This window comes from Dermatophagoides pteronyssinus, unplaced genomic scaffold, assembly GCF_027571235.1.
Source record: "Dermatophagoides pteronyssinus isolate colony J.1.1.1.1 unplaced genomic scaffold, Derpt_VIB-CSIC_2022.12 sq0005, whole genome shotgun sequence".
NCBI lineage: Eukaryota > Metazoa > Arthropoda > Arachnida > Sarcoptiformes > Pyroglyphidae > Dermatophagoides > Dermatophagoides pteronyssinus.
The window spans coordinates 2,387,131-2,410,385 of NW_027461529.1; the positions used below are offsets into that span (position 1 = coordinate 2,387,131).

Below are 23,255 nucleotides of genomic sequence, written 5' to 3' on the forward strand. Positions count from 1 at the left end.
AATTGATTGATTAATCAATGATTTTTGTTGTTGTTGTTAATCACTTTTTGTAAATCAAGTTGATCAAATTCCATTTTTACAAACGAAAGTAACGGTTTATAAAAAAAAAAAATGCAACGAAAACAATTTATAAATTTGTTTATAATTTTAATATTCATTATCAATATTATCGATGGAATTGAATTTAATAATTGTAAGTTTGTTCTGTTTGAATATTTATAACTTTAAATTAAAAACTTAATTGAATTATCAACAAAGGTCCTACATTCGATAAACAAGGTAATACGGTAATTGAATTTATTAACAATACCGAATGCGATACAAAATATTGTTATTGGCCATTTGAAAATTCATTATTATTTTATTATAATATTACTATAAAACCGGATAGAGATATTTATTCAAAACAAATTGATAAAATATTTATTATGTCTGATTCAATGAATTCATCATATACATATACAAATTGGTTTTGTTCGGTTGATAATAAATATAATGAAAATTTTTGTCCAATGAAACAATCATCAAGCTATAATGTACATGATGGTATTTTTATTTTAACTGATAATTTTAAGGTATGTTTTTAATCGATTAATATTATTATAAAACATTCTTATTATTTTTATTATAAATTATCATTACAAAGCCAAATACATATCTAGATGTAATACAAACATATAGTTATCAGGATAATGGTGCACCAACTAATCTTGCTTGTATACAATATAAAGCATATCTATATGGTTTGTAACCGAATAATTATAAATTTTGTAAAAATCTATATAATTTTTTTTTGTTATTTCAAATGATTAGATGAAAACGAATGTCAAAAAAATTCCATTCAAACATTATTGAATAATGTAAATCAAACATATAAAAAATTACGTTCATTAATATTGGAAATGTCAAATTTATTTACAGAATTTATTGAAATGAAAATTAATTATATTGAATTGTTTGAAAATCAATTGAAAACATTGATGAAAAATAAACATTATCCATTTTTTTGTCCAGATTTTATTCATTATCAAAATGATTATCAACAATTTCAAAATAAATTAAAATTAGAAAATATTACAAAAATATCACAAGATATTGTTCATGAAGAAAATCTTAAACCATTAATTGATTATTTGGATGAAATTATTGATTATCAATCAAAACAAATTAAACAATTGGAAACTGATAAAAAATATTTAGCTATTAATATAATACAGAAACAGATTTTTTTATTAAATACACAAATATTTACATTAAAATCATTTGATCTATTGAATGGTGAATTAAAAAGAGCACAACAATTAATTACATCAACATTTTTATTAATTGAAGAATTACAAATGTTTATTTGATTAATAAAAAATATTTTTAAATTTTGAATTTTCATTTTTTTTTTTTTTTTTGAATTCCTTGTAAAAAGGATGGGGGGAAGGAAAAAAAGATTGATTGATTGATCAGTGAAAAATGAGATCGAATTCGGGTTTCTCAGTCAGTTAAACATTGTTATCAATGAAACAAATCAATAATGTGTTTCCCTTGTGATACCTGTTAGTTTTATCAAACAACCGATCAATAAAATGTATTTTCCAAATATGATCAATACTTGTTTGTTTTTCCAATATTCGAAGTTTATCGATATATTCAAAATGAGATTTTTGTTGTCAATCGGAATGAATTTTTCCATATTTATGATTCGATGATGACATCCTATCCGGATAACGATGTTGTGATTTATTTCGTTTATTATGATGATGACTTTGATGACCAGAATGTAATAGACCAGATTTAACAATATCTTCATTAATTTCAACACGAAGCCATGGTTTCCAAACAAAATGAAATAATATTAACCATATTAATGATATGACTTTATATAAATGAATTTTGATGTTTTTCACCATAGATGTCATTGGATGTAAGAAAAGAAAACAAGAATTAAATTGATAGGGAAAAAAATGTTTCTGTCTCTGCATACATACTACTCATCATAAATGGTAATAATGTTCCACCATAAAAATCCAATGTACAATAATAAAAAGATTCCAATAGAATTAATATGATGAAAAGTATAAGTAAAAATATTGTAATTGTTTGTAATCTATTTTTTTTCGGATGTAGAAATGAAGGTGTTATTAAAAGTAACATTTTTTTCAAATCAATGAATGAATGAAATACTTACGGTAAAACATATAAATGTATAGCTGATTGTATCAATATGAATGCCTGACTAATTGAATAACAACCAAAATAACGTATAAATACCGTTTCTGAGGGGGAAAAAAGATGCAATTTTTTTTTGGTTAGTTAGTTAGTTAAAATCTTGATTTATTTACCTTTATGAATATTTGTATGAAATATTTTACCAAATAAAAAATTTGGATCAAAAAATGAACGTAAACAAAGACCAATATGCATAAATGCTAAAAAACTAAGCCAACCTCGTAATGAATAATCGGACCAATGTGCCATATTTATTTATTTGAATCGAAACGAAATTGAAATTGAATTGATTTTCTTTTCTTTTCTTGTTGTTGTTTTTTTTCAATAATCATTGATTCATCATTATTAACATTGCGAAAGCACGTTAAAAGTAAAATTATAAACAAAAAAATTCATTTCAACAACGAATACAAGAATTGCTCACTCGCCAAATTCTATTCAACACATTCGGATTCTATTTGATTCGAATCAAACATGCGCTGTTTTGGTTCAAAAAAAAAGAATCGTTGGTTCTTTCACCAACCACTAGATGGCCGAATTTTTTCCGACTCACAAAAAAAAATACATTCGAATTCGCAATTCCAAAAATAATCCTTCATTCGAATCATCAAAACAAAACAGAAAAATAAATTGTTTGTTTTTGTTTTTGTTTTTCTCAAGAAATAACTGTGTTTTCACCATCATAATTCCTGTGAATAAAATGAAACGAAAAACAAAAAAAAACAAAACGAAAAAACAAAAAAACAACGATTTTATTCATTTATTTTCATCAAAACAAAAAAAAAAAACAAAACGAAATTCATCATTTTTCTTTCCAGATTTCATTTCATAATGATAATAATATTAATAAAAAGATTTTTTTTCGATAAAAAAAAACAAAAGAGAAGAAAAAAGAACATTATTTTATCCAATCAATCCATTTGAATTCGAAAGAATATGTGTGCCTAGATATGTGTGTGTTTGTGTGTGTTTTTTGAATGTTTTCGACATGTTTTTTCAGTATTTGTGTGTGTGTGTGTTTGGAAGAATTTGTGGGAAACGAAACGAAACGAAAAAAAAAAAATTCAACGGAAAAAAACAGCACCTATTTTTTTCTTCAAAAAAAATTAATCCGGATTAATTATATAAGAATCTAAATAAAAAGAGAAGATTATTGGCCAATTTGAACAAACTTTTTTTTTGAAGAAATGAAAGAAAAAGTTATTTTCCAAATAAAATTATTTTCATTTATCGTTAATTATTGAATTGAATTGAATAACAAGAATTTACTGTTGTTTTTTCAAAAATGCAAATTTCATTATTTGAAATTTTGTTTTGTTTTTCTGTTTTTCTGCTTTTCTGTTTCTTTTGTGCGTTTTTTCAATTTATTGAAAGAAAAAAATGAAATGAAATTCTTTGAAAATTATAAACATTTTTGGTACAAATAATATTCGAGAGATGGCGACATGGTCGTTTTCAAATGTGCGTGTAAAAAAAAAGATTCAAAAAAAAAAAAAAAACAACAACAGAATTTTTCCTTCATTATAAAATCAAGATTTACTAATTTCTGGTTTATAATTCTTTTTGTGTGTGTGTGTTTGTGTATGTATTTCAAAGTGTCACATGTCATCATGTTATCATGTTACATAACATGTTACAACAATAAGTTAACAATTAGGTCCCTATATATATATAATTTTTATTTTTTTCAATCGAAATCGAAACATTTGAAGAAAAAAAGATGATAATAATAATTCAATGATTGGAACAAACAAAAAACAAGAAAAAAAAGACAAGAAATTTGATTTTTTTGTTCATGTGTTTTGTGTTTTTGTGTTTTTATTCTTTCGCGCAACCCTTTCTTTCACTCGATTCCATTCGCTAGCAGAAAAAAAAGAAAAAAGAATCATACGAATGAAATGGAATCAAAAAATTGAAATAGTATGATGATGATAAGGATGATGATTTTTATTTATATTTATATTTTCCATTAAGAATGTTTTTTTTTTGTAATGTAAATTTATAATAATAATAATTTATAATTTATAATAATATCGAAAAAAAAATTCCTACATTTATCAATCGATCATCATTATTATCACTATTTGAATTTGAATTCTGATGGACAACAACAATTTAACTAAATTAGTTTTCTATGAATAATAATAATTTTTGTTAAAAAAATTTCCTTTTTTTTGGTTTTTTTTTCTCGTTTTTTTTGAAATATACAAAAGTCGTGTGTAAGTAAGTAAGTAGATAAGATGTGTAAATTATCCTGATTTTGTGTGTGTCGGTGTGTGTGCAACAAACGATAAAAATATCAAAAAAAAAAAAAAAAGATTTCAATTTGGCAAAATGTTAAAGAATCGAACAAAGATTCTGTTCAATTCTGTAATCAAGATGATGATGATGTTGTTGTTGTAGGCGGTGGCGTTGTTGTTGTTGTTGTTAATTGTTGTTGTTGATTATTACCATTTTCATTTGTTGTTGTAATATGTGATTGTTGTTGTTGTTGTTGTTGTTGATCACGTTGATGATGAGGCTGATTATGTGAAGAATGATGATGATGATGGTGTGAATGATGATGATGCGAATGATGATGATGATGACCAATTATACTATGTCCATGTATACGATGAACTGATCTTTGATTTTGATTTAATTGATCTTGTTGTTGTTGTTGTTGTTGTTGTTGTTGTTGAATTAATTGTTCACGTTGTTGTTGTTGTTGTTGTTGACGACGTTGATGATGTACAGCAGCTGCAGCTGAACCAATTGAACTTGGTTGTTGTCCACGACGAAATTTACAGGTTAATATACGTACATATGTACGACGAAAATTTGCATTACATAATGCATATAATAATGGATTTAATGTTGAATTTACATAGCAAAGAAAATAGGCAAATTGCCACCAACCACCTTCTGGATCAACAAGACCGGTATAAAATGTTTTTAGTAAAACTAGATAAAAACAATGAAACAAAGAAACAAAGAAACAAAAGAAAATTCAGAAAAATCGATTAGTTATCATTTTTTGATGAGAAAGCAATAGAATCTAAACTTTTTTCAAAAAAAAAAAAGAAAAACAAAAATTCAAAATTTGAAAATTTGATCAGAAAATTATGAAAATATTCAAAGCACGGAATATAAACAAAAGTGTAGGAATTCTATTTTTTAAAATTTTCAAATGAAAAAAAATTCCAGTCACATGGATCAGGATTTTTTTTTTGGCTTGAAAACAAACAAACAAACAAAATGTGTGGAAAGTAGAGAAAAAATAGTCAATTCCTTCGAAAGAAAGAAAAGTTTTTCTTTCCTCCTCTCCTCCTTCGACAAATATGATTTCAATATTAATTCAATTATGATGCCAATTTAAGCCATACACAGAAAAACATTTTCATCGTTGGACAAATTGAAATTGATAACCGCAGAAGACCAGAAAAACCGAATGATGATTACCTGTCGCAGGCCGCCGCCACCGCTAACAATATTTGTAAATTATAAAATTTTTTATAAAAAAAATTGCTTAATTTTCAATTATTTTCAATCTGTGTGTGCGTTTCTCTCCTTAAAATGACATCAAATAATGAGAAAAATCGGTAAATTGAATTGAATTTTTTGAAAGAAAAAACGAGAATAAAGAATCAATACCAATATCTATTTAGAATTCTGTTCAATATCTCATCTTTTTTTTTCTTTGGTGTTTGATATTATTATTGGCACAATGTTTATCTGGTTATTCTGGTCGACATTATTACGTGTGTGTGTGTGGTCAATATTGGTACATTGGAAAAATTGTAAATTGAACTCACGCAATTTACGAAAAAAAAATATTGAAAAGAAAAAAAGTTTTTGTCGAAAAGAAATGGCCATTTTTTTCGTTTGGTTCAAGATCTATTGATCTATCGGTTTTTTTTCACCTAAAACTTTTTTTTTCAAATGAAAAAATTTTCTATTATTATCATTGTTGGTGAACAAAAGGCACCAATAACCAATATTAATAATAATTTTTAGGCGTTTACAGTACAATTCTCAAGTTTTTCTTCTTCGTTTTCCTATTTCCAAAATCAGATCGACAATATCATTACATTGTCTGTGTGTGTGTGTGTGAGTTGACAATTGTAAATCAAATTGAATTTCTCGTTTCTTTTGAAATAGAAATTCAATTAGTGGCCCTATTAGGTTTAGTTACAACAACAACAGAATGAACAATCATTTAATTATCACTAAATATCGATTTACAAAAAAAAATGAAAAAGAAAAAGAATAATTTTCTATTGACAATTTGTAATACGAAATAATGATAATCAGTCTGACTCTGTCTAAAGTCTGACTTTTTTTGATTAAAAATCCAATTCAATTTGAATATTTGAATCTAACCTATTTCGGGGTGGTAACCAAAAAAAAAAAAAAAATATTAATCGAATCACGAATTTTTTCGTTTGTTTTCAATCGAACCAACGAATCCAACGAATTTGAATAGAATCCAAATTTTCTATTCAATCAATCAATAACTTTTTTCCATTTGATGATGATGATGAAGTAAAAATCAGCTAAATCAGTAAAATTGATTAAATCAATGAGTAATAATTAATGATCATTAATGGTGGTTATGGAATTTTCATTTCATTTTTCTCCCATTGGTTTCTTTTCCACTGGTTTCATGATAATTATTGAACATTGAATAATATTGAGGGAAGGAGAAAACTTTAACGACATCATTTTATTGTATGAAGTGATATGAAACAAGAATAAAAGAATGTGACAATGAACGACTGAGAATTTCCGGACATTTACAAATTTCAATTAATCAATTTATTCAAGTTTTGTGTGTGTGTGTGGCTTTTTTTTCTATTCCCCCCCCCAAAAAAAAAAAAATCAGTGGTTCTTTATCATGATTTACGTTAAAGTTTTAGTGCAAAAGAATTAGTCAATGGAAGACAAAAGACAGAGAGAGAGAGAATCAATTCCTACTCAACACTTTTTTGCTTTGTTTTGGCTGCTTTCTCCCTCCATAGAGCGAAGATCGATAACTTTAATGATGATGATGATGACGGTAACTCATTATCATTATATTGACCATTTTTTTATCTTATCTTTTTTTAGTTTTGCAAAAAAAACAAGATGAAAAACAAAAGCATAAAAAAAGTATTTGCCCATATTGAAGATAGATAGTATTGAATGATGATGATGATGATAATGATGGTAATAGGAAATAAGTTTATCACATAAGTTTTTTTTTGTTTTATTATTGTTTTATTATTGTGTGTTTGAAAAGTTTTTCTTTCAATTTTAGCAGTGATTTCTTCATCTTTTTTTTCAGTTTGGATTGAAAAAAAAGAAGAAGAAATCATGATTTCATTTCATTTCATCTTTTTTTTTTTTCTTGGCAAACAAACAGATTTATTGATCGATTCAATAGAAACGATTTTTTTTATAAATAAATGAATGAATGAATGGAGAAAGATTCCCAGAAAGAATGAAAAAAAAACAATCAAGTTTATAAGAAGGAAGAAGAAAAAAAAAGACAATAACGGAAAGTTTTTTTTCCAGTTTGGCTGGTTGTTGTTCAACAGTAATAGTTTCCTTTCTTTTTTTTTCTTTGGTACTTATTTGGTAGGAGAAAAAAAAAGAAGACAAATCCAATGTAATACACTGGCAATCAAGTGTGATAAAGATGATGATGATGATGGTGAAACGAACGAAAATTGATGGTCATTACCATGATGACATCCTGGAAAATTTCCTATGCTATGTATAACCATTCGTTATTGTTGATCATTTTATCGATATTCATGAATGATGTTATCTTGCTTTTCAAATGACCTAAATATTCTTTCTTACGAAATGTAAATTTTTACGCATCATTTTTTTCAATATGAATATCAAAAAAAAAAAGATTGAAAAACGACAAAAAATGGTTACTGATGATGGATAAAATGGATGAAAAACGAATGAATTTTAACAACAACCAAAGAAACCGGAGGCAGAAAAAATATTGAAAATGTTTTTTTTTTTAAAAAAGAAAACAAAATTTTCACTTGTCAGGGTTACAATATTGATGATGTGAATTTGTTCAAATTGATTTGTTTTTTATTTTTCACCTCATTGACCATCCATCGATGATTATATGTTGTTGTTGTTTGGAAAAAAAAGGAAAAATCTTTCTGAAAAAATCTTTTTTGAAAACTTTTTTCTAAAAAAAAATTTACATTTCTCCTTCGCTCACACCACTCCTGTATTCTATACACTATTTATCATCTTTTTTGCTGTATGGAATTTTTTTCTCTGCGAAAAATAACCCTTTGTTAACCTAGAAAAAAATTGAATGTATCAGTTTTTACAACAACAACAGCAAAAAAAAAATCAATAATTAAAATTTTTCTTTTTTTTTTTGTTGATTCCGATCGATGATCACTTGATTCAATTGACTTAACCCCTACACACACCATTATTATATGAAATTATTATTAATGATGAGAAAAAAGTGGAAAAATTTTATTTTCATTGAAAATATGGTTGAAAAGAGAATAGGATTGAATAGAATTGAATGAATGAGCGAACATTGGTTTCCAAAAATACAGATCATTTCAAATTGTTTTGTTCTGGTGTGTTTACCGATCGAATATCGATCGCAAAGAGAAAAAGTTCAATTCAATTTCGTAGATTTTGAAATTGAAATTGAAATAAATCAAACAACAACAACAACAATGAGAGAAAAACACTATCAATCGTCATTGGAGAAAAACGAAGAATTTCGATTCGAAATTAACAACAAAACTGACCGATTATTCAACAATGAACCGAAATGAAAATCAAACAATGTGTCTGCAGATAGAAAATGATGAAAATAATAATTCTGTTTGTGTGTTTGTGTTTCTGTATTATAATTTATCTGATTGTGTTCAAAAAAAAGTTGGTCAAATAGAAAAACTGTAGGGTCGAATTTTCATTCATTGTTTTTTTGATTCGGTTGAATAGACAATCTGAATAGGTTTTGAAACAGAGAAACAGAGAAAAACAGTGAGAAAAAGTGAGAAAAAGTGAGAAAAACAAACATTATGATTCTGTTGAAAGTGATGATGGTGATGGTGAAGAGAGTGTGAAAATAATGAGAATTTTGTTTTTTTTTTTAAATCAAAAACTGAAATTTATCAATTTATTTTCTTCCCAGATGAAATCCATTTCTGGTGTCATCATCATCATCACATAAACCCCGGTTTTAACCCAAAGTGTTGATAAATCGCTCCTATCATTTTGATGAATTACATTAATTTCAACGAAAAAAAACATTGTTGTTTTTTAAGCAAAATTTTTTTCTAAAAAAAAACCTGAACTATAAGTTAAATATTGACAAGTAAGTCTTTGTTTTGCTTTCGCAAAAGGCAGAATTTCAAGAAAATTGTTGGTTTTTTTCAAAAAAAAAAACCTTACGGGCATCTGTTATCTCTATTCAAATTTCATTTTATTTTCTATGTTTTTTTCTTTTTGCCAAACGAATAAGTCTATAGGAAAAAAAAGCAATGTACTAACCATATATGGTTGGAAACCGAAAAAAAGAAGGTTTTTTTTCTGGATTTGCCTAAAGGAATCCTAAAGAATATGATGATGATGATGATGATGAACAAATCAAACAAGAAGAAGAAGAAAAAAAGAAAATTCAGCTTTTTTGCATTCAGATATTCTGGATTCAGATGGTTTTTTTATTCAATTTCTTATGTTTTTCTTATGTTTTTTCACTATGTAGCTAAGATCATTGATGATCATCATGAAATTTTTCTTTTTCTTTTTCTTTTTCATCAAGATTAAATGAATGAATGAATGAAAGAATAAATAACGCTAAGTTGAATTTCAAACTGAATTAGTGAATGTGTTTGGCAAGTGGCAAAGAGTTAGAGCAAGAGCAAGAGAGAGAGAGAGAGAGAGAGAGAGAGAGAGAGAGAGAGAGAGAAAAAAAAACTTTCAAACTGTTTCTATTAATTTGATTGGTTTTGGTTCAATATTTTTATCCAGAGAGAAAAGAAAAAAAAATCATTCAGATGAATGAATGAACGAATGAAAATAATCAGCGAAGCGAATTTTTTTCGTTGCAACGCTAATAATTTTTTGCATCTTCTTCTTCGATATTCCTATATTTAGTAACCAAAAAGAAAAAATCTTTGAAGTTTACGATACATCAACTTTTCAACCGAAAAGAGAAAAAAAAACGAAATTAATATCTGAAACTAACGGGGTAAAAATGATAATAATAATAAATGTCAAATTCAACAACAACAACAACAACAATCGGAAGAAAATCGATCAATCAGAGAATTTGATTTGATTTCAAATTCTTTTCAGTGATGAAAAAAAATTTATTTTTACATTTTTCTCAATCTGGAATGAAAGGTATTTTTTAAAAATCTCAAAATCTCAAATTTCAAATTTTCATTCAGTGAAAAAAAACCATATTAGTTTTAAAAATAGTGTTTCGGAACCGAATTTATTCAAAATCTCATCAACAAAAAAAAACCTTATGAATTTAATAATAATCATCAACATTGTCAAAATCATATAACAAACACAAGGCTGTTTATTTATTTATTTAATAATAATCTGGATTACAAGCAACAAAAAAAAAAAAACATAATAATAATTATTATTATCATTTGTAATTATCGTTTTGGAAGTTTGGATTTTTTTTTACAAACAAATACTTCATCATCATTCTGTGAATGTAGACAACGACAAACAAACGAATGAAAACAGAAAAAAATTCTGTACAATTCAAACACCCACAATCAAAATAATGATATTGCTTGTTTGAGTTTGAGTTTCGAATGATGATAGATTTTATCAAATTCAAAATGTTGATGATGATGATTATAGACTTATGTGTCCATCATACAATCAGCCATGGTCAATGAATTTCAGTGTTTCTGGTTGAAATTCTACAAAGCCTTTTTTTCCAATTATAATGGAATTGGCTGCAAAGATTGCCTTATGCTACAATATTGGAATTGATTTCATCAATGGGAAAAAATGAAAGGAAGAAAAATCGATTTTCAATTTAAAATTGATTTTTTTTTTTGTTTCTGGTTCGTTTTTGAACATCATCATTATCATCATTATTATTCAGCAAAAAAAATCTATCTATTTATCTATTTTCTGGCGCGAAAAAAAATGAAATAAAAAAACGTATTTGACATTATTGAATTGATGAAAAAAAAAGAAAAAGAAATATTCAATTCAAGTCATTAACCAAACAGCAGTATTTCCCGAAAAAATTTTCCCGAAAATTTAAATTTTTTTTTCTCCCCTCATTCGAATCAATTTCGGTTTCATTTTGACGGGAAAAAAGAAACCTTATTGAAAATGAAAAATCAAAAATTTCATTCTTCTTCTGTTTTGCATCCTTTTCTTTTCCGTTTTTTTTTTGCTTGATTTTTCTTGAACTGTCAAGTTAACACTGGAACGAACAAACCGAATGAACGAACCATAAAAACCCTAATGATCTTATATTGGGCCAGGGAAAAAAATAGAGATAGGATGCAATGAAATCTAAATTTCATTATCAAATTTTTTTTATTCTTCAATGGGGGTGTGAAAATGGTGGGGGAAGAAAAAACTTTATCACTTATTTTAGGAAAAAAAAAGTTTTAATCATTATTGAATGTTGGTGTAAGAAGCTGCTTTTTTTTGGTGGTGGTTAAATGTCATTATAATTTTGAAAAAAATGAAAATGAAAAAATCTAAACGGAAAAGATTTTTTTCTTCGAAAAAAGGGAAAAAGTACAAAACGAAATATTAAAAAATGTAGAATCCCCCCCCAAAAAAAAAGAAAAAGAAAAATTCAAATGAGGATAGCATCATGTAGAATTTACAAATTACAATGTTTGTAAAATCAAATATACACACACACAAAAGCATCTCTCTCTTTCTCTATGTATATGCCTTATGCTTGAAGCTTAATGTTGTTGATTTTACTAATATTTTTATTCTCTCGAATATTACTACAACCAGAGTACTTTACAAACATCTTATTTGTCCATCATCATCATCATCTATTTTTGATGGCTTTTAATATAAGATTCAATGATGATGATGATGATGATCACGATGATGATGATGATGATAATGGCTATAGCATACTATAAAAGTATGTGCCAAAAAGCAAAAACAAAAACAAGAATCTAAAGATGAGATAATATTGATAATGATAATAATAAAATACAGGACAAAGGCCAAAATTTATTTGTCAAATGTATATGTGTGTGTGTGTGTGTTTAACAGACAAGTAATGATGATGTTGATGATAAAATTCTGCAATAGAATAAAAAACCAATAGGGAATATTATATATAAAATTCTTTTCATGAATGAATGTTTGCATGTATGTAGATTATGATGATGATGATGATGATGATAATAGTGGTGATGATGATGATGATGGTAGAAAGATCGATAAAATCGATCCATCATTCATTCATTCATTCATTCATTCGATCAATTCTATTGATTATTATCATTATTCCTTACCACTATAGTTCTTTGTTTTTTGTTTTTTTTTTTTTTTTTGCTTGTGTGTTTTTCATCATCAACATTCTTTACATTTAAATGTAAAGAATTTCTGGTAGTTCTTTTTTTTGGTTTTGGTTTTTGTTTTTCTCTCCCCATTCGTTTTGGTTTCGTACACTTTGTTCAAGTTTTTCTTTAAACTTTTACATGAAAACATTTTGTTTGTTTGGTTTGTTTTTGAAAAAAACAAATTCCCAGTTTTTTTTTGAATTTTTTTTTTTGCATCTTTTTGTTGTGTATTTTCTTAATCTGTTTCATTCATTCACTCAATCTTTCACTGTTCTTTATTCATAGAGAGAATTACATAGAGAAATTTAATGTGAAACAAACAAACAGAAAAACACAGACAAACAAACAAACTGGAAAAATGATTGTTTTTGTCTGTTTGTATGTGTGTATCTTGTCTGTGTCATTTTCTTTTTAGGATTTTTTTGTTTTCCGCAACCAATTCCAAAAAAAAAAAACGAAACTGAAACCTGTCAACAAAACAAAAAACGAATGTAAGAATCGTATAAGAACCATTTTTCCGGTTTTTCTTCTCTCTATCCCTTCAATTGATGGTTATAGATTTTATCCACATAATCATCATCATCATCATCATTTTGAAACAAACAAAAAAAATGAAAATTTCATTTTTTTCATCATTTGGATTTACTCACGCAAACACACACACACACACATGAAAGAATTTTTGTTATTTTCAAATCAAATGTAAAAAAAAAGAAATTTTTCCTCTTGTTTTTGTTTATGTAGATTTTTGTTTTTAGTTCTTTGGTTTTCCACTGTTTTCTTCATTTAGTTTTCCACTGATTAATATTTTCCAATAATAACTAATTGACAAAAACAAAAAACAAAATTCATGTTTTGATAATGATGATGATGATGATAAACATTGATAATGTTAAAATGTTGAAAACATTATAACACAGGGATGTTTTTTTTTGTTAATTATTTTGTTAATAAAGTGTATCAATGAAGAGAGAAAGAGAGAGAGAGAGAGAAATGAAAATCGATCCATGTGTCATTACCATCATTGAATTGATAATTTTTTTTCCATTCATTTTTATATATTTTTTTTTTTTTTTTTTTTTTTGGTTTTTTTCCGCTTGGTCTCATCATTATTATTCAACCAAACCATAGAGACAGAATATTCTGTTGTTTTTCTAGGCCCGGGTTTTTTGTTTTTCCCTGTTTTCAAAAGCAACCAATTTTTGGAATTAAAAAATTCCATTTTTTTTTTTTGTTTGATTCGCCAACCATCGATAACATTCTTGGTCGGGTTAAATATACAGCTGAATGAATGAATGAACATCGATTCATCAAACTGTATAGTTATCAACAAACACCCAAACACAGAGAGAGAGAGAGAAATTCAATGTGCATTATGTTTATGAAAATCTAGAAGAAGAAGAAGAAGAGTGAAGAAGAAACATCCAATATCGATCAATAAATTTGATCAACGACAAAAGCAAAAAACAAGAAAATGATGAATATTCAAAAACAAAACAAAACAACAATGGAAATGAAATCTGGATGGACCGTAGTTCATTCATTGATTTGATTTGATTTTCTTCACTTTTTTTTTGTAAATTCCATTAAATTTGACTTGATTATTTTGTGATTTATTTTTGAAAAAACAGCAAACAAACAAACAGCAAACAGCAAACAACAATTTTCATCATCATTTTGATTAATGGTTTGGTTTGTTGTTTTTTTTTTTTTTTTTGAAAAAAAACTATAAATTTTATTTCATGTTGTTGTTGTTGAATAATATTTATCACAAGTATGTATTGTTGAAAAAAACTAACAATTCTCAGTTGAGAATTATTTCGGAAATTTCACCCGTAAACAATGAAAAAATTATTTTTTTTTCTTGAAACTTTTCCAGAAAAACAAACAAAGAAAAGAAACAAACACAAATGATAAATTGAAATCAAATCTAATTACAAGGATATAATCAATTATTATCCTTGAAAATACACTTGAAACCAATGATTATCATTGATAACCATTATTGATAATCCGGATTGATCTGGAATCGGATCATATGAGTGAGTGAGTGTGTGGGAGATAGGGAAAAGATAAAATCATCTTAAATCCTGGATGATGCTTGGATTAGAAAAAAAACATTCGATTGATTGAAATCTATCGATTAAGTACAACAATATATCGATACTAAAAGAATCGATAGTTTCGATTAGTAGTCGATATTCAAACTAATGGGAACAAAAAACCGAATGGAAAAATTTGTTTTCATAAACAAGATTTCAATGAATAAAAGAAAAGAATGAAAATTCTTATTTTGTTGTTGTTGTTGTTTAATTAAATTATTTGTTGTTGTTGTTGTTGTTGTTTTCCCTTAATGATGATGATGATTTGAACTTAATAAGCTAAAAACTTATGAAAAAAAAGAGAAAGAAAAAGATGATGATAATAATGGAAATGAAATGTTGAATAATGAAAGAATCATCTTCATATACTTTTTATATAATTCCTTTTTTTTTGTCCACTGAAAACGGAATGAAAACTTTTGACTTTTAACTTTTTGTTGTTGTTGTTGTTGTTTTTTTGACATTTAAAATTCAAGAATTTTTAAAAAGAATATTCTTCTTTTCTAAATCATTCTGAATGGTCACAGATATTTACTGTAAGCTTTTAGGATATTATCGTTGTCTTCAAGAATTTTATCTTTATATGGAAAATTGACAAAAAATTATTTTGAATTTTGACTGACCAATGTTTTGCTGTATGTTTTGTATGTATGTTTTTTTTCGCAATAATCAATAATCGGATTTAGGATAAAAATTCAATTTTGCTGTTTGTAAAACAAAAATAAAATAATGAAATTTCTATGTAAACATCATTCATTTATGAAGAAAAACAAGAAAAAGAATATGGACAATTTTCAATTTAAATTCAAGAAAAAAGGTCGCTAAGCTTGTTATTGTTGTTGTTTTTTGTCATAATCTAACCATTGAACTCGTTAGTCTTATTATTATCATCATTTTGGTACGAATTTCATCATCATTATGAGAACAAAAACCAAAACGAAAACCCAATAATGATTTCTGGATATTCTCTCTCTCTAGGCAACCAACAAAAGAAGAAGAAGAAAATATATTACAAGACAAACGTGAACATTAAGGATTTTCGATTTTTCTTCGGTATTAACTTTTTTTTTTTTTTTGGATTTTTTTAAAAGGAAAATGTCCAATTATTTTTCTCTGTTATCATTTTTTTTTTTTTTTTGATAATAAAATAAATGTCCATTCATAAAGTACGAAATTGGTTTGAATTCTTAATGGGCAAAATCAATGCTATATCTTTAAAATGAAAAATTCTAGCCAAACTGATATTAAAGGATTTTTGTTGTTGTTGTTGTTGTTTTGATTCGCATTTTTCATTTTTTTGAAAAAAAATTATTCTTATCGATAATTTTGTAATAGGAAAAAAAAGCAATTTAAAATGAAAATGAAAATATCTAACACCTGTGATAAATCAATGGTATTAAGAAAATGAAATGAAATGAGAAAATATTTAAATTCTAAATTCAGATAACCATATGTGTGATGGTTTTTTGATGAAAAAAAACCAAATAAGAAAGAATCAAATGAAAAAAACTTTGCCTGATAATTTTTCCGTTCCTGTTTCTACCCATCCAAAGAGATGTTGGCAAATTGTTTCATCAATTGGCTTTATTCAAAAAAAAATCATTATTATCATTATGATTTATTCGAGCGTTAACCACGTTATTAGAGAAAAAATAAAAAATACATTTCGTTATTTTATTACCTTTACTTACTTATTATACGGCAACCAAAACGCTTTTTCAAATCTATATTTTTTTCCCTTTGAATGCATCTTATTTGCCAGAAAACAAAATTTGGAAGGCTAAAATATTCATGTCACATTCACTTTCTGATAAAGATTTCATCATTTCGATAACAATCATAAAACTATTTGTCCTGGATATTACAGATTTTTATTATCGATTGATTTTACATCTGATCAAATATTAAGCCAAATAAGCCAAGTTGGGAGTTTAGTTGTTCAAAACAAGATCAAGGTTCAAGCTACCAGATTAAAAATTGTAACGATGATGATGATGATGAGGATAATGATAAAAAAATTTTAAAAATTCAAACAGCAACGAATATTTTTGTTTGAAAAAAATACCTATTTCAATCAAAATGATCGTAATCAAGATAATTTCATTCTGAAGGTTCTCTTACCATGTATAAATACCATTGAAATTGTTTCATTATTATGTTTTATGTGATTTGTTGCTGCTTTTTTTCGAATCATAACAAACCAAAAAAAATGTTTCAATCAATCATCCTTGTATTGGCAACATTATTGTCAATCGCATTTGCTCAACCTGAATTAAAATCATTGAAAGCACTTGAAACCGATGATTTTCTGTCCGATGAATATATTCAATATTTGAATGAAATTAAAAACACTACCTGGAAAGTTTGTTTGTTTGTTTTTTCTTGTTAGATTTAATTTTTTTTCAATAATTTTTTTTTCAATTATCCACTTGATATAGGCTGGACGAAATTTCAATAAAAATATTACAACTGATCATATACGTTCAATGTTAGGTTTATTGGATCAAGAAATACCAATGAAAACGTCATTATTAACAAAATCTGTAACTATTGATGTGGCAAGAATACCAGAATTTTTTGATGCTAGAAAAAAATGGCCAAATTGTAAAACAATTCAACAGATTCGTGATCAAGGAACTTGTGGTTCATGTTGGGCGTTTGGTGCTGCTGAAGCTATTTCTGATCGTTTTTGTATTGCTACAAATGGTAGTGTTAATATAATGATTTCAGCTGAAGATTTATTATCTTGTTGTGGTTATTGTGGAAGTGGATGTAATGGTGGTTGGTCATTGCCAGCATGGTCTTATTGGGTTGAAGAAGGTTTAGTTAGTGGTGGATTGTATGGAACAAAAGATACATGTCGACCATACACTATTCCACCATGTGAACATGGTACTTCAGGTGCTTTACCACAATGTTCATCAAAAGATAAAGCTAAAACACCTAATTGTGATAAACAATGTATTACTGGTTATCCTCGAGCATATGAACAAGATATACATCGTGGAAAGGAAGCTTATGGTGTTAGTAATAGTGTATCACAAATACAATATGAAATTATGACTTATGGTCCAGTAGAAGGTGGATTTACTGTATTTTCAGATTTTCCAAACTACAAAAGCGGTGTTTACAAACGAAACAGTAATAAAAATTTAGGTGGTCATGCTATTAAAATTATTGGCTGGGGTATTGAAGATGATTCACCATATTGGCTTTGTGTTAATTCATGGAATGCTGATTGGGGTGATAAAGGTTTTTTTAAATTTTATCGTGGAATTAATGAATGTGGTATTGAAAGTAATATTGTTGCAGGTATACCGAAAATTCATTAATAAACAATCATTATAATCAATTTATTCTAATTTCAAATTCATCTTTTTCAAAATAAAATTGATTTTAAAACAAAACAAATCTATTGAACATGCGTAAAACATGATTTATTTTCATTGTTAAAATTGTCATATGATGATAATGATGATGAATTTTTAACCAACAAATTTTCTTTTTCTAAATAAACCGGTTCACCTTTTTTTTCAGTAAAAAAATGGATCGATAATTAATTAATTAATTAATTAATAACTGATAACAGAATAAAAATCAAGGTTCAATCAACCGGATTAAAAAGTGTGACGACTACAATGATGATTGGTTAAGATTGATTACGATACATTCAAAACTAACAAAAACCCCAAAGAATATTTTGAAATACCGGATTCTAATTAATTTTATCGATTATCTTTTTTTTTAAAAAAAAGTTTGTCATATGACAATCGTAAGTAGATACGTCGTCGTAGTCGTTGATAATTTAATTAAAAATGATTGTAATCAATTAGAATAAACGTGTCATTATAATGTTGAAAAAAAAATTTGTCAAATAAACCATATATAAATCATTGTAATTGTTTCAATATTTTTATATGGTTTGTTGTTGTTGTAGTATTTTATTTTTATAATTATTCTCATAATAACAAACAAGCAGAAATTTTTTAAAAAATGTTTCGATCAATCATCCTTATTTTGGCAACATTAGTGTCAATTACATTTGCTCGACCTGAATTAAAATCACTTGAAACTGATGAATTTCTTTCCGATGAATATATTCAATCTTTGAATGAAATTAAAGACAGTACCTGGAAGGTTTGTTTTGTTTTTTGTTTGTTTTTTGTTTTAATCTAAACAATTTTTGTAATAATAAATTTTCTGTTTTTTAAAAAAATTATCCACAGGCTGGACGAAATTTCAACAAACATATTACAAAAGAATATATACGTGGAATGTTAGGTTCATTGGATCAAGAACTACCATTACAAACAGAATTACCAACAAAATATGTTGCAAACATTGATATGGCAAAAATTCCAGAAAGTTTTGATGCTCGACAACAATGGCCAAATTGTAAAGTAATTAAAACAATACGTGATCAAGGAGCTTGTGGTTCATGTTGGGCTTTTGGTGCTGCTGAAGCTATTTCTGATCGTATTTGTATTGCTACAAATGGTACTGTTGATGTAATGATTTCAGCTGAAGATCTATTATCCTGTTGTGATGAATGTGGTTATGGATGTAGTGGTGGTTGGTCATTACCTGCATGGTCTTATTGGGTTCAAGAAGGTTTAGTTAGTGGTGGATTATTTGAAGATGATAAAACATGTCGACCATACACTATTCCACCATGTGAACATCATACTCAAGGACCTCGACCACAATGTTCAGCACAAGGTAATGCTGATACACCTAATTGTAAACAACAATGTGTTGCTGGATATAGTCGATCATATGAACAAGATAAACATCGTGGTAAAAGTGCTTATCGTGTTAGCAGTATTGTATCACAAATTCAACATGAAATTATGACTAATGGTCCAGTTGAAAGTGGATTCAGTGTTTATGCTGATTTTGTAAACTATAAATCAGGTGTTTACAAACGACACAGTGTTCAAGCATTAGGTGGTCATGCAATCAAAATTCTTGGTTGGGGTGTTGAAAATGGTACACCATATTGGTTATGTGCTAATTCATGGAATAGTGATTGGGGTGAAAATGGTTTTTTCAAAATTTATCGTGGTGATAATGAATGTGGTATTGAAGGTAGTGTTGTTGCCGGTATGCCTAAAATTAATTAATTTAATTAATTAATAACAATCATTATTAATTACAATATTAATTCAATGAATTTATTTTCTATTTTCTAAATAAAATTGATTATTTTCAAAAAATAAATCTATTGAGCATGCTCAAATGAATAAATCATCGATAATAAAATTGTCATATGATAATGATAATGATGAATTTTTAATTATAAATTTTCTTTTTTTTAAAAAAAATCAATGATTGATTCAATCAAGTAAAAGTTTGTCTCTGTCTGTGTGTGTGTTTGGTACATTTTCTTCTTTTTCTTTTTCTTCTTCTTTGAATAACGTAGGAGAGAGAGAGAAATGTACGTATTTTTGGTTCAATAATGAGTTTGAATCATTACATAGCCAAATAGAAGAAGAAGAAACCATATTGAAATGAACCATTTTGGCACGCATATGATTGTGCATATCACATTTTTCAACAAAGTAAAAGAAAAGAAAAGAAAAAAAGGTTAAAAAAGAGGCACAATTCATTTTAATTAAATCAAGATTGATCGTTTTTGATTAATTGATTGATTAGATTGGATTATCTATGGTGTGTGTGTGGTGGGGGATTAAACAGTAAAGCAGTAAAAGAAAGAAACAACGATTCCATAAACTCTTGAGTGTAAGAGGGAAAGAGTGCCCAAAAGATATTAGCAAACAACAAAGCACATCCCAAAATGAAAAAATAAACGAACATTCATTTCATTCACACATCTAAGATTGGAATAATAATAATAAAAATGATGGTGAAGAAAAAAGGGTTGACAAAAAAAAAAAAAAGAAAATCATTAGAATGGAAAAATGATTCTTGATAAACTACTGGGTAAATATATATTCAATCTTTTCTGGTCTCCGGAATTAACGTTGTCGTCGTCATCATGGTTTGAATTTTCCATTTATTTTTTCTTATTTTTTCTTACTTTTCTGCCGTTGTTGTTGTTGTTGAAAGAAATGATGTAACTGATATTATTATTATGATGATGATATTTTTTGGTTCGTTTGCATTTCATTTTTTCATTTTTTTCATCATCCCTTCCTTATTTTCACTAGCTCAATCAACATGGCGCCATCATTTTGTATATTTGTTTTGTTTGGTTATATCAAGGAATTCATTCATTCATTCATTCATTTTGTTCATCATCATCATCACTTCATTTGCATAATTTACAATGTCGTAAAAATATAGAGAGAGAGGAGAGAGAGAATTTGTTATCTTATATTCCATAAGATTTTTTTCTTTTTTTGTTGTTTAAATTCTATTTTAATTTAACCACTTGTATCCATATATATTCATCAAATAACGGATAACACTTGACTTGGTTACGGATATTTGTTGTTGTTGTTGTTCTGGGGATCAAAAAATGAAAATGCAAATTTTCATTTTCTCATTTTTCTGGGTAATCCTGGAATTTAATAATTTCTCCACCTAAACACACACACACAAGCACATATTAGATTATCTTATTTATTAACAAAAACAACAACATTCAAATTTCAAAATTAATTTGGGTCAAAGTATTAAGTGTGGAGAAAAGAAAAGAAAGAAAGAAAGAAATCCTGGTTGATAATTGATAATTATTGATGGATTTTTTTTTTTGCCATTGTTTTTTTTTCTTGATCTTGGAACCGGATTAAACAAAATAGGATTATCATGATTTTTGTCAAGGATATTAGTGTATATGTGTGCTTTTGGTATAATCTCAAGTATCTTTAATCTTTATTTTTTACATCTCTCTCTCTCTCTCTCTCTCTCTCTCTCTCTCTCTCTCTCTCTCTCTCTCTGGGTTTTTATTTTCTGGAAATGAAACAATCAAGTAAAAAACAACAAAAGATTGATAATGAAATAATATAAATATCAGTACGAGGTGACATACACACACACACACAATCGTTGATCAGATTGATTTTGTTTGTTTTGTTTAATTAATTTTTTCCAACGAAAATGTTTTTGAAATTTGGCATTATTTTTGCCATTACCATTTCAATGGTATTGGCTCGTCCGGAACCAGAAAATCTTGATTTTCTATCCGATGAATATATTGATTATTTGAATAGTTTGAAAACAACATGGAAGGTTTGTTTTGTGTTTTGTATTTTGTATTTTGGTTTTCTCTAATTTTTTTTTTTTTTTTTTTTTTGTTGGATAGGCTGGCCGAAATTTTGATCGTAATACACCAATCGAAAAAATTCGTGGCCAAATGGGTGCTATTATTGATGTTCCAGAAGAAATTGCTTCCAGAATTCCTGTTGTAAAAAATGATCACATTAGTAATGAACATATTCCTGAAGTTTTTGATGCACGTAATAAATGGCCAAATTGTAAATCAATTCAACAGATTCGTGATCAAGGATCATGTGGTTCATGTTGGGCATTCGGTGCTGTTGAAGCCATATCCGATCGTATCTGTATTGCATCTGGACAAAAAAAACAAGTCGAAATTTCTGGTGAAGATTTATTAAGCTGTTGTCATAATTGTGGTTATGGTTGTAGTGGTGGTTATCCAGCAATGGCATGGGAATATTGGGTACAAAATGGTATTGTTACTGGTGGTTTATATCAAGATAAAAATACCTGTCGACCATATTCAATTGAACCATGTGAACATCATGTTGAACATGGTAATCGTCCTAAATGTGGTAGTACTGTACAAACACCAAGATGTGTTCAACAATGTCAAACTGGTTATAATCAATCATATGAACAGGATAGATATTTTGGTCAATCAGCATATCATGTTCATTCTAATGTACAAGATATACAAAAAGAAATTTTAACTAATGGACCAGTTGAAGCTACATTTTTAGTTTATGCTGATTTTCTTTCATATAAAAGTGGTGTTTATCAACGAACAAGTAATTCAATGGTTAGTGGTCATGCAATCAAAATTCTTGGTTGGGGTGTTGATAATGGTACACCATATTGGTTATGTGCTAATTCATGGAATACTGATTGGGGTGAAAATGGTTTTTTCCGTGTACTTCGTGGACAAAATGAAGTTAGCATTGAATCACAAATCTATGCTGGTTTACCAAAATAAACAATGTTTATTTTTTAATCCATTGTTTTGCAAACAAAAACATTAATTTATTTCTTGATTTGAATAAAATTTTTCAATAATTTATTGAATCCAAATGACAAAAATGCGTAATTTCAATTAATCAATCAATCAATCAATCAATCAGTCAATTAATTAATCAGTCAATCAATCGATCAATTTAACCAATGATACCAGTTAAAACTGGTTCTTATTGTTCCGTAGTAATAA

General features: G+C 27.0%; 6 protein-coding genes across 6 annotated transcripts in view; 4 read left to right on the forward strand and 2 right to left on the reverse strand.

Annotated features, from left to right (window-relative positions):
• The first annotated feature begins 1 nt into the window (after position 1).
• On the forward strand, positions 2-1,380 carry LOC113796503 (uncharacterized). Its single transcript, XM_027346792.2, has 4 exons — positions 2-193; positions 259-575; positions 647-743; positions 814-1,380. The coding sequence occupies exons 1-4, from the start codon at positions 112-114 to the stop codon at positions 1,350-1,352; spliced, it is 1,035 nt and encodes a 344-aa protein (XP_027202593.2). The 5' UTR covers positions 2-111; the 3' UTR covers positions 1,353-1,380.
• LOC113796504 (uncharacterized) lies at positions 909-2,825 on the reverse strand. The gene is made up of 4 exons (XM_027346793.2): positions 2,334-2,825; positions 2,180-2,267; positions 1,980-2,098; positions 909-1,867 (listed from the first exon to the last, which is right to left on the reverse strand). Exons 1-4 carry the CDS (start codon positions 2,467-2,469, stop codon positions 1,662-1,664), a joined length of 549 nt encoding a protein of 182 aa, XP_027202594.1. The 5' UTR covers positions 2,470-2,825; the 3' UTR covers positions 909-1,661.
• A 128-nt stretch (positions 2,826-2,953) lies between these two features.
• The window catches only part of LOC113789075 (uncharacterized), a 47,524-nt gene continuing 27,222 nt past the window's right edge, over positions 2,954-23,255 (reverse strand). Inside the window, exon 2 of the mRNA XM_075820053.1 lies at positions 2,954-5,163. Within this exon, the coding sequence (XP_075676168.1) occupies positions 4,595-5,163 (569 nt within the window). The 3' untranslated portion in view covers positions 2,954-4,594. The remainder of the gene's footprint in view (positions 5,164-23,255) is intronic.
• Positions 17,020-18,218, forward strand: LOC113796509 (cathepsin B-like). Its single transcript, XM_027346798.2, has 2 exons — positions 17,020-17,231; positions 17,308-18,218. Exons 1-2 carry the CDS (start codon positions 17,025-17,027, stop codon positions 18,199-18,201), a joined length of 1,101 nt encoding a protein of 366 aa, XP_027202599.2. The 5' UTR covers positions 17,020-17,024; the 3' UTR covers positions 18,202-18,218.
• LOC142645022 (cathepsin B-like) lies at positions 18,758-20,089 on the forward strand. Its single transcript, XM_075820055.1, has 2 exons — positions 18,758-19,006; positions 19,096-20,089. Exons 1-2 carry the CDS (start codon positions 18,863-18,865, stop codon positions 19,990-19,992), a joined length of 1,041 nt encoding a protein of 346 aa, XP_075676170.1. The 5' UTR covers positions 18,758-18,862; the 3' UTR covers positions 19,993-20,089.
• On the forward strand, positions 21,850-23,131 carry LOC113796500 (cathepsin B-like). Its single transcript, XM_075820057.1, has 2 exons — positions 21,850-22,063; positions 22,137-23,131. The coding sequence occupies exons 1-2, from the start codon at positions 21,932-21,934 to the stop codon at positions 23,025-23,027; spliced, it is 1,023 nt and encodes a 340-aa protein (XP_075676172.1). The 5' UTR covers positions 21,850-21,931; the 3' UTR covers positions 23,028-23,131.

What these genes read in the sequence shown, in the direction of transcription:
- LOC113796503 (XM_027346792.2), top strand. Translation starts at nt 112, where the DNA reads ATGCAACGAAAACAATTTATAAATTTGTTTATAATTTTAATATTCATT. An exon ending in TGGAATTGAATTTAATAATT is followed by an intron (nt 194 to 258) that starts GTAAGTTTGTTC and finishes TTATCAACAAAG; the next exon opens with GTCCTACATTCGATAAACAA. An exon ending in ATATAAAGCATATCTATATG is followed by an intron (nt 744 to 813) that starts GTTTGTAACCGA and finishes TCAAATGATTAG; the next exon opens with ATGAAAACGAATGTCAAAAA.
- LOC113796504 (XM_027346793.2), bottom strand. Translation starts at nt 2,469, where the DNA reads ATGGCACATTGGTCCGATTATTCATTACGAGGTTGGCTTAGTTTTTTA. An exon ending in TCATACAAATATTCATAAAG is followed by an intron (nt 2,268 to 2,333) that starts GTAAATAAATCA and finishes TTTCCCCCTCAG; the next exon opens with AAACGGTATTTATACGTTAT. An exon ending in ATTACCATTTATGATGAGTA is followed by an intron (nt 1,868 to 1,979) that starts GTATGTATGCAG and finishes ATTTATATAAAG; the next exon opens with TCATATCATTAATATGGTTA.
- LOC113796509 (XM_027346798.2), top strand. Translation starts at nt 17,025, where the DNA reads ATGTTTTATGTGATTTGTTGCTGCTTTTTTTCGAATCATAACAAACCA. An exon ending in TTAAAAACACTACCTGGAAA is followed by an intron (nt 17,232 to 17,307) that starts GTTTGTTTGTTT and finishes CACTTGATATAG; the next exon opens with GCTGGACGAAATTTCAATAA.
- LOC142645022 (XM_075820055.1), top strand. Translation starts at nt 18,863, where the DNA reads ATGTTTCGATCAATCATCCTTATTTTGGCAACATTAGTGTCAATTACA. An exon ending in TTAAAGACAGTACCTGGAAG is followed by an intron (nt 19,007 to 19,095) that starts GTTTGTTTTGTT and finishes AATTATCCACAG; the next exon opens with GCTGGACGAAATTTCAACAA.
- LOC113796500 (XM_075820057.1), top strand. Translation starts at nt 21,932, where the DNA reads ATGTTTTTGAAATTTGGCATTATTTTTGCCATTACCATTTCAATGGTA. An exon ending in GTTTGAAAACAACATGGAAG is followed by an intron (nt 22,064 to 22,136) that starts GTTTGTTTTGTG and finishes TTTGTTGGATAG; the next exon opens with GCTGGCCGAAATTTTGATCG.